Source organism: Eulemur rufifrons, chromosome 19 (assembly GCF_041146395.1).
Source record: "Eulemur rufifrons isolate Redbay chromosome 19, OSU_ERuf_1, whole genome shotgun sequence".
NCBI lineage: Eukaryota > Metazoa > Chordata > Mammalia > Primates > Lemuridae > Eulemur > Eulemur rufifrons.
The window spans coordinates 72804382-72819961 of record NC_091001.1 but is presented as its reverse complement, the minus strand read 5'-3'; the positions used below and the strand labels follow the sequence as shown (position 1 = coordinate 72819961).

Genomic DNA, 15580 nt, shown 5'->3' with positions numbered 1-15580 from the left:
GTCTGATTTCAACACCTGTGCTATTTCTATTATACTGTGGTGCTTCTCATTTATGAGGCCTGAGGAAGAAAGGTAAATTTAATAAAGGTGAATCACTGTGTAATACAAAGGATACCCACTGAGCTGCCCAGGCCCAAATCCCTGAGTCTTACCAGATTCTTTTACTCTCAATGGAGACACAAATTATCAATAATTAAGCCCTGTTAACTTTCTCTTTCTCTCTCATATCTCTTGTAGCTTTGTTTGGCAAAAAAAAAAAAAAACCTTTGTGAATTGGCTCCTGACTGTTTAGCCACTTCTATACTGGCCCTTCTTCCTCAATTTTGCTCCAGCAAGAACAATTAATTTTTAGGTCCTATACCACACCACAAAATAATTTTATCAGACCTCCAAGTTTTTGCCTTGCTGCTCTCTCGGCATGGCATGCCTCCTCAAGCAAACTCCTGCTGAACCTTTAAGTCTCAGCTCAAGTTTCATGTTTGGAAAGTCCACCTTGCCTCTCTCAGACTAAGGTACTCCTTCTTCTCCTGTATTTGCTATATTTCTATGGCCTCCTACATATACCTCCATTATAGAATTATTGTATTTACATGTTTATTTGTATTTCTCACTTTATATTACTAATTTCTTAAGGGCAACACTAATGTTTTCATGTTAGTATATCTGGTTATTAACATAGTGCCTGGAATATAAGCACTTAAAAAATATATGTTGAAAATCAAGAAAAATTAGCATGAGTTTTCTCTGCCATTGAGTATGGTAATGATAAAATCATAAGTAATATTTCAGAGTACAAAATTATCTGGTACCTACATGTACTGTCTTTGTTCAACATGAAAAAGATCTTTACTTTCCATGTTCTGTTCCAATAGTGTTCTGTTCTGCAGCATTAATGTCTGAATTTGATCTAGTAGATGTCGATTTTCTTCTTCTAAATTTCCTTTAAGTTGGCTTAGCAACTGTTTAAACACAAACATTTATTTTTAAAAATCCAACATTAACATTTAACAGAAATCACCCAAAACATCTGAAAAACATAAAGTACTTCATAAAGACTTAAGTCTTCCACTATTTGAACAATTAGATGATTGCAGTTTGATCAGAACGTGATTATTTCAGTGATAATGATGGCTACAGCACTGGGTTACATGCTGTACCTATGTATTTTCTTAATTCTCAAAAACACTGAGGCTAATATATAATAAATTATGTAGTTCCAAAAATATTGCTGTCTTCAAAATTGTTTAACTTATAGTCCAAAAGCTAGATTCAAATATCTAGTCTTCTATTTAAGTAGCTATGAAATGTTGCACAAATTAGTTCTCAGATGTATAAAATGCAGACAGCTCCCACCCCCAAGGCTGCTGCAAGGACTAAAATCCAGCATCATGTATAGAGTAGATTTCTGGACTCCAGCATTTGAATTCAGTAGGTCTGGAGTAGAGCCCAGAATTCTGTATTGAAAAAACAAAAGCAAACAATACATATCTCTTCTACCTCCCAAAAAAGGAAAAAGAAAGACAACAAACATTCTGAAAATTTTCAAAAGGTATAGAAAATCAGGGAGAATGATATTATAAATAACCATAAACAACTAGATCCAACAACAGTCAATATTGTACCATGTTTGTCCTATTTATCATATGCTATTAAACTGAAATGTAACATATATGTAGATTCATTGAAAAACTAAGTGCATTTATTCTCTTCTCTGTATTTATACCCTCTTGCAATGTGACTTCTCACTCTTCCCATCAAGAAGTGGAATCTATTACCCTCGTACCTGCCACAGCTAACTACAGATGCAGGAGCAAATCCTTGGCCCATATATCATGAGTGCTGCTCAACTAATTCACAGACTCGTGAGGAAAAAAAAAGTTTACTGTCCGTTACTGCTCAGGTTGTATAATTGTTAAACAGCATTATTGTGTCAATTGACAACTGATAAAACACATATACAGAAAAGAGAACAAATTTTTCAATGGTCATAGAGCTCAATGAATTATCACAAAGTGAGTAAATATGTTAAACCAGCACCCAGATCAAGAAACAGAACATTAATTGTATTTTAGAAATACTTGTATGCTACCTTCCCACCAAGGTTAACTACTATCCCAACCTCTTTCACTACAGATTAATTTTTCCACCCCCTCCAAATCATGCCATTATATGACTTAGCCCCAGCCAAAGGTTAACATTTGACTCAAGTTGTAACAGTCAGGGATGAGTAGATAGCTGGGGCCCTCTCTGGTCTCTTCAGAGCAGCTTTCCAGACCACCAGTGAAATATGGGACCTAATCAAGAACCACCGTGTCTGTCTCATTTCTTGGAACTCCTAGATAAATTTCTGACTAGTTCACTGGTCCAATCCCCAACCAATATTTCAACCCCAGGCTATTTAACAGTTGACCTTTGACAACTCTCCCAGGCATGGGACTTTTCTGTGTTCTGTTCCAAATCAAGTCAGTCTCCTCTAATAGCCAAACTGCTGGTTTTCACAGCTTGCCCGGTGCCTTGTCAGGACTACAAGGTGTAAGGAGGAGGAAAGGGGGAGGGGAATGGGAGAAGCCACATGATAAAATGCCTCAGAAAAACATAGTTCCTCCCCAAAGTTGAGTAGTTTTTCTTTACTAAGTGCCTCTCAATTTGCTGTATGCCTTGGTTGAGTTCCAGAGTCCTAAAATGGTTGTTTTTGACAGATCTGTCCAATTTTGTTGTTTCTTAGAGAGTTGACTGGCCATGTTCCTCCCTCTACCATTCTGGAAGTATCTATTCCTAATTATAATTTATTTAGATTTTTATAAGTCATAGGTAGAATGAATGTTCTGTACTTTCTGAGCTTTACTGGATAATTATTACATGTGCTTTCAAATTAATTTTTCTATTGGTTTATAATTTCATGCCAGGTGTAAATATTTTTTCATTAAACAAATACAACATAATTTTATAATTTTCAAAGTATCTGGACATTTGCATCTAAACTAATAGCAAAAAAAAAAAAACGATTGAAATTAATGATACAGAAAGTTTTCCTGCATTACTTGTGAGTTTCAATTATCCCTGACCAAATTATTTTAGAAATACTCCACTAAATATATACTGCTATTGTCATAATACGATCATTTACTTATTAGTCATGTCTTGGTGCCTAAAAGAAGGAAACAGTGATTAAATATGTTAAAGCTCACCTCACACTGGTTATTCAGCTTGGTGGATGTAATATCCAACTGTTGGTATTGTTCCTTTAGCTTTGAAAATTCAGCTTCTAATCTTGTTTGTTCCAGTTTGGAATTATTTAGAAGACTTTTCAAATTTTTATGGTCAGTTTGTAAAACTTCAGTCTCTTTTAAAAGTTGACCATATGTATGATTCAACCTATAATTAGAAATCATAGTAGAAATAGAATTAGATTCTCTTAATAGCTTGCACTGTAATTTAAATAATGTGAAGATGCTGTAAATAACATTTAGACATACTTACAGAAAATAAAAAATTGTTTTGCCAGTTATTAAACTGATCAAGAATCAGTTTCTATTTTTTGAAACTAGATTAAAAAAAACCCCAAGTATCTTTCTCTTGAAAACAATCTTTCAGCCTTTAAGTATGCTGAAGTAAAGGTACCCAAAACTTCAAGACTAATAAGAAAATATTTATTTTTTTTAGAGACTGGGTGTCGCTCTGTTCCCTGGACTGGAGTGCAGTGGAGTGATCATAGCTCACTGTAATATCCAATTCCTGGGCACTCAAGTGATCCTCCCTCTTCAGCCTCCCAAGTAGCTAGGACTACAGGCGCATGCCATCATGCCTGGTTAATTTTTTAACTTTTTTTTTTTTAAGCAAAGGGGTCTCATTGTGTTGTCCAGGCTGGTCTCAAATTCCTGGCCTCAAGCGATCCTCCCCCTCAGCTTCCCAAAGTGCTCGGATTAATAGGTGTAAGCCACCATGTCCACCAATAAGAAAACATTTAAAGGACAAAACAGGCTGGGTACCCTACTATGAAGTGTGATGAAAAATGGATTCTTTCTGACAATCACAAGCATTCAGCACAATTGTTGGATAAAGATGAAGTGCCGAAACATAGTCCAAAACTGAATATTTATCAAAAAAAGCTAATGGTGTCAGGTAGTCCAGCACTGGTATTATCCACTACAGCTTCATGAAACCTGGTCAATCAATTACAACAGATGTCTACTGCAACCAGCTGGATGAAATGATGAGGATGCTTGCAATTAAGCAGCCAAGACTGGTCAGTAGAGACAGGCCAATGCTGTTATAAGACAACACTCGACTACATGTCACATAAACAATGCTGCTCAAACTATAGAAGCTGGACTTGGAAACTGTCATCACTGTATTCATCAGCTCTTGCACCAACTGACTACTACTTCTTCCAGGCTTTGGACCACTTCTTGCAAGGACAAATATTCAATTCTCAACAAGCTGTGGAAAACACCTTTGGCGATTTCATTGCCGTTTGCTCTCCAGGCTTCTTTGCAGCTGGCATAAACAAGCTACTGTTAACTGTGGCAAAACTGTGTTGATAGTTTAAGTGCATACTTTGATTAATTGTACTGCTTCTTGTTGGAGATATAATAAACTACACTTTAGATTCAAAATTGGACATTTCATATTTAATGACCTAATACATATACATATATAAAAATAAATGACAAAAGAGAAAATGACCAATTCAGTTTTGATTTCATAAAGAATTCAAAGATTCTAAAATTCATCATAAAACAAAGATAAGATCAAAAGAAAGAATCAATTCAGAATGAAATACTATGTCAGCTTTGCGCAGTGGCAGTGTCATAGCCAATGAGGTTTATCCAAGGCCCAATTATTGCTAATTGCAATACTATGTCAATATGTTAGTTGCTAACTGAGATATATAGGTTTAAACCAAACTTTAGTTGAGATTTCTGGACTTGTGGCAAATTATTAATTATCATGCAATCCTATAGCATTTTCTTTTTCATCCCACAGTTCACTTTCAAAACAAAGTTCACTGATGTCTAAGGGCAGGGATTGACAAACTTTTGCTGTAATAGACCAGAGGATAAACATTTAGACTTTGTGGGCCACATGCAGTCTCCGGAGCATGCTCCTTCCCAACCCTTTAAAACATGAACACTGGCCGGGCGCGGTGGCTCATGCCTGTAATCCGAGCACTCTGGGAGGCCGAGGTGGGTGGATTGTTTGAGCTCAGGAGTTTGAGACCAGCCTGAGCAAGAGCGAGACCCCGTCTCTACTAAAAATAGAAAGAAATTATCTGGCCAACTAAAAATATGTATAGAAAAAATTAGCCGGGCATGGTGGCGCATGCCTGTAGTCCCAGCTACTCGGGAGGCTGAGGCAAGAGGATGGCTTGAGCTCAGGAGTTTGAGGTTGCTGTGAGCTAGGCTGACGCCACGGCACTCACTCTAGCCTGGGCAACAAAGCGAGACTCTGTCTCAAAAACAAAAAAAACAAAAAAAACAAAAAACAAAAACATAAACACTTTTCTTAGTTTGTGGGCTGTACAGATACAGACTGCAGGCTGTATTTGGCCTGATGAGCTGGCTGTAGTTTGCCAACCTCTATTTTATGGTATTAAGATCAGGAACCCACAAAAGAGGGAGGCAGCCAAACAAAACAAACTTTTGTTCACAGTGGTCCTTGTTCAGAACATCTAATAGTTCTACCCAACTCATTCCTGAAAGAATTTGAGTCAGCTTACAAAAATTATGAATAATATTTTTTTTTTTTTGGGAAATATTCATGATAAATTATTAAGTGAACAGTGCAAGTTAAAAACAATAGTTTCATATTTTTTTCCCCACCCCCCCTTTCCCGAGTCAGCACCTTCAAGTGTTACCACTCCCCAAACGGTGCGCAATGCACTCATTGTGTAGGCATACCCCCATCCCCTCCCCCACCCCCCACCTCAGTCTGATGTCCAATTGGTGTCGTTCCCAGATTTGTATTTAGGTGATGATCAAGGAAACCAATTTTCTGGTGAGTACATGTGATGCTTGTTTTTCCATTCTTGGGATACTTCACTTAATATAATGGGTTCCAACTCTCTCCAGGAGAACCATAGAGATGTTGTATCTTCATCATTCCTTATAGCTGAGTAGTATTCCATGGTATACATATACCACAGTTTACTAATCCAATCATGTATTGATGGGCATTTGGGTTGTTTCCACATCTTTGCTATTGTGAATTGTGCTGCTATAAACATTTGGGTACACGTGCCTTTGTTACAGAATGACCTTTTTTCCTTTGGGTATATGCCCAGTAATGGGATTGCTGGGTCAAATGGCAGGTCTACTTGAATCTGTTTAAGATACCTCCATATATATGCACCCAACCTAGGTGCACCTAGATTCATAAAGCAAACCCTACTAGATCTCAACCAAATGATAGATAACAATACTGTAATAGCTGGAGACTTTAACACCCCACTGACAGTACAGGACAGATCCTCTAAACAGAAAATAAACAAAGACATAATGGACCTCAATAGAATGCTAGAACAAATGGGCATGGCTGACATCTATAGGACATTCTACCCAAAGTCCACAGAATATACATTCTTCTCATCAGCTCACGGGACATTCTCTAAGATTGACCATGTCCTAGGACATAAATCATGTCTTCAAAAATTCAAAAAAATAGAAATTATACCATGCATCTTCTCAGATCACAGCGGAATAAAAGTAACAATGATCACAAACAGAAACCCTCACCCTTACTCAAAGTCATGGAAGCTAAATAACCTTCTCCTGAATAATTATTCTATAAAAGAAGAAATCAAGATGGAAATCAAAAATTTCTTTGAATTAAATGACAATGGAGATACAACTTATCAAAATCTATGGGATGCAGCTAAAGCAGTCCTGAGAGGAAAATTCATATCCATAAATGCCTATATCCAAAAGACAGAAAACATGCAAATAGACAACCTAACGAATAGACTCAAAGAGCTGGAGAAAGAAGAACAGAACGATCCCAAACCCAGCAGAAGGCGAGAAATTACTAAGATCAAATCAGAACTAAATGAAAAGGACAACAAAGAAACTATAAGGGAAATTAATAAAACAAAAAGTTGGTTCTTTGAAAAGATAAACAAAATAGACACACCTCTGGCTAGACTAACCAAGAGCACAAAAGTAAAATCTCTAATAACCTCCATTAGGAACATGAAAGGAGAAATCACAACCGATGCTACAGAGATACAAGATATCATCTATGAATTCTACAAAAATCTTTATGCACACAAACTGGAGAATGTGGAGGAAATGGACAGATTTTTAGAAACACATAGTCTTCCCAGGCTCAACCAGGAAGAAATAGAGTACCTGAACAGACCAATATCAAGAACTGAAATCGAAACAGCAATAAAAAACCTTCCCAAAAAGAAAAGCCCTGGTCCAGATGGGTTCACACCTGAATTTTACCATACATACAAAGAAGAACTGGTGCCCATCCTACATAAACTATTCTCCAATATTGAATAATATTTTTAAAAATCAAATTAAAAAGCTTCTGCACAGCCAAGGAAACTATCGTTAGAGCAAATAGACAACCTACAGAATGGGAGAATATATTTGCTTTCTACATATTTGATAAAGGGCTGATAACGAGAATCTATATAGAACTTAAGAAAATCAATAAGAAATAATCAAACAACCCCATCAATAAATGGGCAAAGGACATGAACAGAAACTTTTCAAAAGAAGACAGACTAATGGCCAGCAAACATATAAAAAAGTGCTCAACATCTCTAATCATTAGGGAAATGCAAATCAAAACTACAATGAGATATCACCTAACTCCATTGAGAATGGCCCTTATCAAAAAGTCCCAAAACAACAAATGCTGGCATAGATGTGGAGAGATTGGAACACTCTTACATTGCTGGTAGGACTGCAAATTAGTACAACCCCTATGGAAAGTAGTTTGGAGATACCTCAAAGAGCTAAAAATAGAAATATCATTTGATACAACAATCCCACTATTAGGCATCTATCCAAAGGAAAAAAAGACATTCTATAATAAAGACATCTGCACTTGAATGTTTATAGCAGCACAATTCACAATTGCAAAGATCTGGAAACTACCCAAGTGTCCATCAATACACGAGTGGATTAATAAAATGTGGTATATGTATACCATGGAATACTACTCAACTACAAAAAAGAATGGTGAACTAGCACCTCTTATATTTTCCTGGATAGAGATTGAGCCCATCCTTTAAAGTGAGGTATCATAAGGATGGAAAAACATGCACCACATGTACTCACCATCAAATTGGTACTAACTGATCAACATAAGGTGTTCACATGGTAGTAATACTCTTGGGGTGATGGTCAGGTGGGGGGGGGTTGGTGGGGGCAAACCCACAGCTAATGGAAGTGGAGCACACTGTATGGGGGAAGGACACACTTGTAGCCCTGGCTTGGGCAAGGCAAATGCATTACATGTAACCAAAATGTTTGTACCCCTAAAATATTCTGAACAATTAATAAATAAATCAAGACTTAGTAAAATAAATGGCAAGACCAGAAACATACAGTAAATAATAAGGTTGAATTAATGAACGAATGCATACCATGAGTATAACAACTGGTTAAACCTTACTGAGACATACAGACAGCTATGTAGTTTATCAGTACCTATGGTGATCAAAGTTTTTCCTACTGATGCTTCATGGCAGGAGGGTGGTGATAATATAAAAAGATAATATGTGAGGTCCTAGATATCTCTTTGGCAAATACTTTTTGAGTTTTTTATACTGTCCTTCAAAGCTTAGGATATTATTACCAAAATGCAAATGCAATTCAGCAAACACAATTCTAAAATGGCCAAGACAACCTATTTCATGTAAGAAACTTTCTTGATTTGGCATTATCTAAGATTAAACTTAGGCTATTTAGAGGAATGAATGAATTATTATCCCTCAACAAAGTCTTCAGAAATACTTTTGGTGAAACAACTCTTTCAGGCCGGGCGTGGTGGCTCACGCCTGTAATCCTAGCACTCTGGGAGGCCGAGGCGGGTGGATCGCTCGAGGTCAGGAGTTCGAGACCAGCCTGAGCAAGAGCGAGACCCCGTCTCTACTAAAAATAGAAAGAAATTATATGGACAACTAAAATATATATATACAAAAAAAAATTAGCCGGGCATGGTGGCGCATGCCTGTAGTCCCAGCTACTCGGGAGGCTGAGGCAGTAGGATCGCTTAAGCCCAGGAGTTTGAGGTTGCTGTGAGCTAGACTGACGCCACGGCACTCACTCTAGCCCGGGCAACAGAGTGAGACTCTGTCTCAAAAAAAAAAAAAAAAAAAAAAGAAACAACTCTTTCATATTCCACTTAAAGCCTTTTCTCTCCTTAGAACACAGACACAAGTCCATAAAAGTTGGGCAAGAATAGATTTGAGAGCAAATATTCTATTCAGAACCACTATTCCCTCTAAGCCTGGAGAATTTCTAGGTCAATCTCATCATTCTCAATTTCTTCTTCATTTTGGCTGAGTTCTTTCTCCGAGGTGCCTCGGTAATATACACAATTAGATTCCTGGAAGGCCTACCTAAATTCATGAACTATCCCCAGTTAATTTCAAATCCCAGCAACAGAAAAAGGTTAGGTAAAAGATGGGACCTCCACAGTAAAGGTATTCCCCAATATTTGGTATATAATAAAAATGACCCTGTCCTTGTATAACTTGTCACAATTTAATCTTCTACTATATATACTGTACATGTATATCCTATAACCTTTGAATTTAGCTTTGTGCTGAGCCTATGGGAAGTTGAAATCCCCCAGAATTTCTAGTTGTAACTATAGGAAACTAAATTCAAAACTGTTGAACATGAAAATGAAAATGACTTTAGAAATTTAGGAATTTTTTTTTTTAAAGGAAAAGAGAAGTTTAAATCTAAAAATGGATTGTATTAAATTCACAATAGGACAAATACTCAATGATCCCTCCTTGCATTTTGCGTGCTACCTTTCAGCTCTCTTCAGCTATGGCACTTTAAGTATAGTGCAAATGATTTTTAACTTTTTAGAGGTTTCTGAAAAACTTCCAAAAATGTACCCCTATGAAGCAGACGGGTTACAGTTGGCAAGTTTTGATTTCCTAAGGCTTTCAGTTAAAAAATAATAATCCTATGGCAATATAGGATCATTAATACATAAGACAGTTAAAAATGTAAGTACAAATCAATCAGCCAGGAAACTATGGAGCTGGCCACTTGTAGCAATTTCAAAAGACAAGACTTGGGAAAGTAGACTAGTAAAAAGAGACAGAGATAAACAATCAGGTTTAATTACATTCAGCTTCAATAAAGTACATAAATGTTATCAAGGTACAGAAATCTTGTTATATAATTTGACTTAAAAACTTAATTAGCTGACAATGGATGAATGAATAAAGAAAATATGGTATATAGAGACAGTGGAATACTATTCAGCCTTGAAAAAGAATGAAATCCTGTCATTTGCAGCAATATGAATGGAAGTGCACTTCATTACATTAAGAAAAATAAGCCAGACAGAGAAAGACAAATATCACATATTCTCACTCATATGTGGGAGCTAAAAAAAGTCAATGTCATAGAGGTAGAGAGTGGAATGGTGGTTACCAGAGGCTGGGGGACGGGGTGAAGAGAGACTGATTAATGGGTACAAACACACAGCTAGATAGAAAGAGTAAGTTCTAGTGTTCCACAGCACAGTAGGGTGACTATAGTTAACAGTAATTTATTGTATGTATATTTGAAAATAGCCAGAAGGTTTGAAATGTTCCTAACACAAAGAAATGATAAATGTTTGAGGTGATGGATATCCTAAATACCTTGATTTGATCATTACACATTGTATGCAGTTATCAAAACATATGTACTACTCAAATATGTACAACTATTATATATCAATAAAAAAAAACCTTAAATAGTTGAAAACAAGAGAGGGCAATGAGAGAAAATAGGAGAAACAGGCATTTGAGTGACTGATTCCATAACTAACTGCATGATTTTGCTGGGTAATGTACTTACTGCTGTGGGATATGTATATACATTTTTACTATAAAAATAACTGTACCAAATAGTCTATTCTATTTTTTAAAATTCTAAGTCCCAATTATGGGTTGGTACTACAACAGGGCAGTATACACTTTGAATGTAAGGCATAACACAGAATTAAAATATATAAATATTACCTATCATTGTCAATACAAAGTTTCTTGTACTCTGCAGCTACCATCTCATGGTTTTTATTTTCAAGCAGCATTTTTTCCTGTTCTACTTTGAGCATTTTTTCCAAATCTTCCAACTGTCCTTTCTGTTTTAGTAACTGATTGTAACTGGAAAAAAAAAGTTAAGTATTTGGTTTATAACATTTCAAAAAAAGAAAACATTTTAGAAATGAGGGAAATCAGAGTAATTTATTAAGTATCACACAAAACACATGTAAATTTATACAAATTTCCTACATAAATTACCTATAAAGGTATTTAATATATAGAATTTATTATATAACTTGAAGAAAACTGAGTTTAAATTCACAATACAACAAAATATAATAAATTACCGGTCTTCAAGATCTTTATGTTCCACCTCAAGATTTTTGTGGGCAGACTTTAGAGTTCCATGTTTAGAGATAAGAGATTCATACTCTGAAGCCTGCCGTTCATGAAGAAGTTCCAGCTTTTCATGATCTTTGATCAGAGAATCATAGAGAGATTTTAGTTCTTCTCGCTCTTTGATTACAGACTCATTTTCATTTTCTAAGGAAGACTGCTGTATTAGGAGTTGTGCATTCTGGTTCATAAGGGAGGTACTTTGGGAATTAAGGGTGGAATTTTCAACCTATAAAAATGAATATTGTTATCAGACAAGAAAAATAGTTCATGTTCTTTTTTAAAAATGAAAGATTTATATTGTTAACTTAAGGACACTCTAAATACATTACCGTAGATACATTTACATTACACTGGGAAAATTTGGATTTTAGCTTTTCAAAGAATAAGGCTACCATTTAATTTTGATTTTTGGAGGTGTCATGATATATATGATATATGATGTATGTGTGTATATATACTTTACATATATATGTTTTGGGCTGAATTTATTTTAAATGAAGGTGATTAGCAACTACTTGTATTCTACTTTTGAAAAAGTATAGAATTTGAAATGCTAACTTATCATTTCTAGAATTTAGGAGTTGACAGACCTGAAAAATTACTTTTGGAAATTTCTCAAGTCCAAATTAGATTAGTATTTGATTTATCACTTGGAAAAGGGTTACAGAAAGAAGAACTTTTTGATTCAGAGAGGGAACTTGTTTCTGCTCTTTAAGAAGTTTCAGACAGTTGCATTGTTCACCATCTGATTGCTCTGGTAGGTAGTGTTAAGTGAAAGATAGATCCTTTGAACGAAGGATAAGTCTAAAGACAACATTCCTATGCTGTCTTGTTTTCTAATAACTAAACTGTTAAGAAAGACCATAAAGTAAATATAAATTATCTTTGCTCATTTATATTTATTGAGTGAATTTATTAATTAGTATTTAGAGGCTCTGACATTTTAAAAAATGCTGATATGTGAAAGTTTGGCATGGCACTAAATTAAAAAATTGTAATGTATCTTCAATTAATTATTAAATTCACTAAGACATAATGTTTCCCATGTTTAGTCTCCCTTATTTTAATAGCATAATTCAAGAAATTGGTTGCACATCCCCAGAATATTACATTACAACCTGAAGCTTGGCATTCTGTGTTTGAAGAGTGGTATTCTGTTCCTGTAATGACACGGTCTGTCTCTGAAGTGCAAGAATCTGAGCCTGCAAATTATTGTTCTGTGTCTCAAGTTGCTTCAGTTGAGTTTTCAATGCTTGCTTCTCTGCTTGCAGTGTAGCATTCTTAATAAAAGAAAAAATATTAAAAATATATTAAAATTAAAAGCAACATCAATATATTTCTGTAACATACTGTAATTTTGTACAATGAGCACTTACTACCATCATGATCCAAAAAAATCCAATAATCTTAAAAGAGAAAAAACCCAAAACATTCCCCCACTATCCTAAATTGTAAACAGACATTTAATCTAAGAAGGCAATAATACTTCTTAATAAGGCTTAATATACTATTGTGCCTGTGTCCCATCTGCCTTATAGTATCCTCAAAATAAAATATTCTATTCGAAATGTATTTATTAACCCAAGAACTAGGATGGAGTTGTATGGTTTTAATACTGCTCAAAAGTGCCAAAGTACTGCTTCTTGGCCTTTTGGCAAAAAAAAAAAAAAATAAAATATGAAAAAAATTAAAATATTTATAATTTTCAAAAATATTAAAAAAAAAAAAAGTGCCAGAGTGCTCAGAATAAGTGGGGCTATGTCCAGGCAAGGAGGTGTGCCAAAGGTAAATGTACACCTAGGTGAGTGGTGGTTCCAGGGATAGCAGCAAAATAAATATTTGAAAGAGAAGGTTTACGGGAACCATCTTACCCATCTGTTTAAAAAATTTAGTCCATAATAGTCTTAACAGATGTTAACATATTTTCTTCAGTTATTTTAGTTTTATCTATTCTTTAGTATTTTAATGGTATAAAATTCTTTACTATTTTAGTGGTATAAAATACTCACTAACACTCTATTTCAACTAAGGACTTCTGGAGCATATCCAAACAAAACACACCATTTTCAATTTTTGCAGTACATATGGCCATATTTCAATTTTTATAGTTAAACAGGTAAATTACTATGCAGATCATTATATTTAATGTGACAGATTTTAAAATGCTTGTCATGTATATTATAATTTCAGGATTATTTCTAAATAAAATTTCATGAAAAATAAATTAGCATCAAGTATAAACAAAGAACCCTCCAGAAAACAGAAATAAAACTTTAATATACAAAAAGGCAATAATTGGTCTATCACTGCAATATATATAAGAACATTCTTATTGTATCTCTATATAAAGATAACATTCATTTTATTAGCTTTCATGTTATATATACTACATGCCACTGTGTTAAAGGCAGGTGATCCTTTGATCCACATATTATACCATAAAATCAAAGCTGATGAAGCAAAATTCTTTAAAATGGGTCTGGATATTTTACTTCCCTTTTGTTGATTTGTTCAAATAAAAAGGATGAAAAAATTTATGCTGGAAAAAATACTACGGAATACTCATGTATTTATATACCCTCTTGACACAAAGAAGTCAACCATTTTTCACTTACACATGTGAAATACTATTGTAGTTTAGCACTTTAGAAACTAAATTATATGATTAGTCCAGATATCTCTAGGAATAAGAAAAATTCCTATAATAGATAATGAATAGAAGAATTAGCTGAAAAGGTATCTGAGACCAGGAAAAAATTTACAATGGAAAAAAAAGTGAACAAATATAATACTGGCTAATAAACAAAAATTGCCAGTGTATTATAGGACTAACCATTTTTATAACCCTTTTATTTAAAATGACTAACATGACAGCCAAGTCATTTTTTTCCCCAATGGAAATTTATAAAGGAAGACAATGGGAAAAAGAGATTCACCTTATAGAACTTTACATGACAGTTCAATTTTCTAAAATGTAATTATGACTCTAAGTGATAGAGGTATATATATCACTAAATCATTTTAAAAAGTATTTATAAATAGCCAATAAATATATGAAAAGATGTATAACGCCTCACTCATAATTTAAAACATGCAAATTAAAACACTTTCTCTTATCACTTTAACAAAAATTAAAATTGTGGGTAATACCAAATGTTAACCTAGAAAGATATGTATATTCTATAGTGGGACTGAAAATTGATATGATTGTTTTAAAGGCTAATACAAAAATACCAATTAAAATTACACAAACACACACATACACAGACACACAAGTATGCATATATATATGTGTATATATATATCTCTCCTTTGGTTTAGCAATTCCACTGTCAGGAATTTCGTACCCTATGAACATGGTCATACATGGATTTTCATTGCAGAAAAACTTAAAAATAACCTCACTGTCCAGAAATGTGAGATTTATTTAAATAAATTATGGTAACATTCACACTATAGACTAATCATTAAACAAAATGAGAAACATCCATATCTGCTCAAACAGAGAGATATCCAAGATAACAGCAGAAAAATGCAAATGAGAACTTTATGTAGCATGATTCCACAGGTAAAAATTTATAAAAGAAATATACTTCTATATATAGATAAACCACATTTTTCTAGAAAGATAAATGTTAACAGTGATTATTTTTTAATGAGAAAGGAGAAATCAATGGTGTGGGGATTAATTTTTGGTTTTAGGGCTTCAAATTTTTAATAAAGGATATTAATTTTCTGTTAAATTAAAACACAATAACAATCACCACAACTAATTTATTTGTTATCATGTAAGTTCCTTAAGTTAATTCATCTCTGAAGAGTAAATATTTGTTGTTGAGTTTACTTATTGTTTACTATCAGGTACTTACTGAACTCATTCAGCAAATATTTATTATGTGTCTACTACCTACCAAGTACTATTCTAGATACTAAAGGCACAGTGGTAAA

The 15580-nt window shown here is 34.3% G+C and overlaps 1 protein-coding gene and 1 pseudogene across 1 annotated transcript in view; one reads left to right on the top strand and one right to left on the bottom strand.

Annotated features, from left to right (window-relative positions):
- The window catches only part of CCDC88A (coiled-coil domain containing 88A), a 123290-nt gene that overhangs the window by 17272 nt on the left and 90438 nt on the right, over positions 1–15580 (bottom strand). The window contains exons 19-23 of the mRNA XM_069494280.1: positions 12751–12912; positions 11581–11858; positions 11210–11353; positions 3189–3375; positions 814–959 (exon numbers count right to left, since the gene is read on the bottom strand). Coding sequence (XP_069350381.1) covers positions 814–959; positions 3189–3375; positions 11210–11353; positions 11581–11858; positions 12751–12912 — 917 coding nt within the window. The remainder of the gene's footprint in view (positions 1–813; positions 960–3188; positions 3376–11209; positions 11354–11580; positions 11859–12750; positions 12913–15580) is intronic.
- On the top strand, positions 4790–4949 carry LOC138400349 (U4 spliceosomal RNA; annotated as a pseudogene).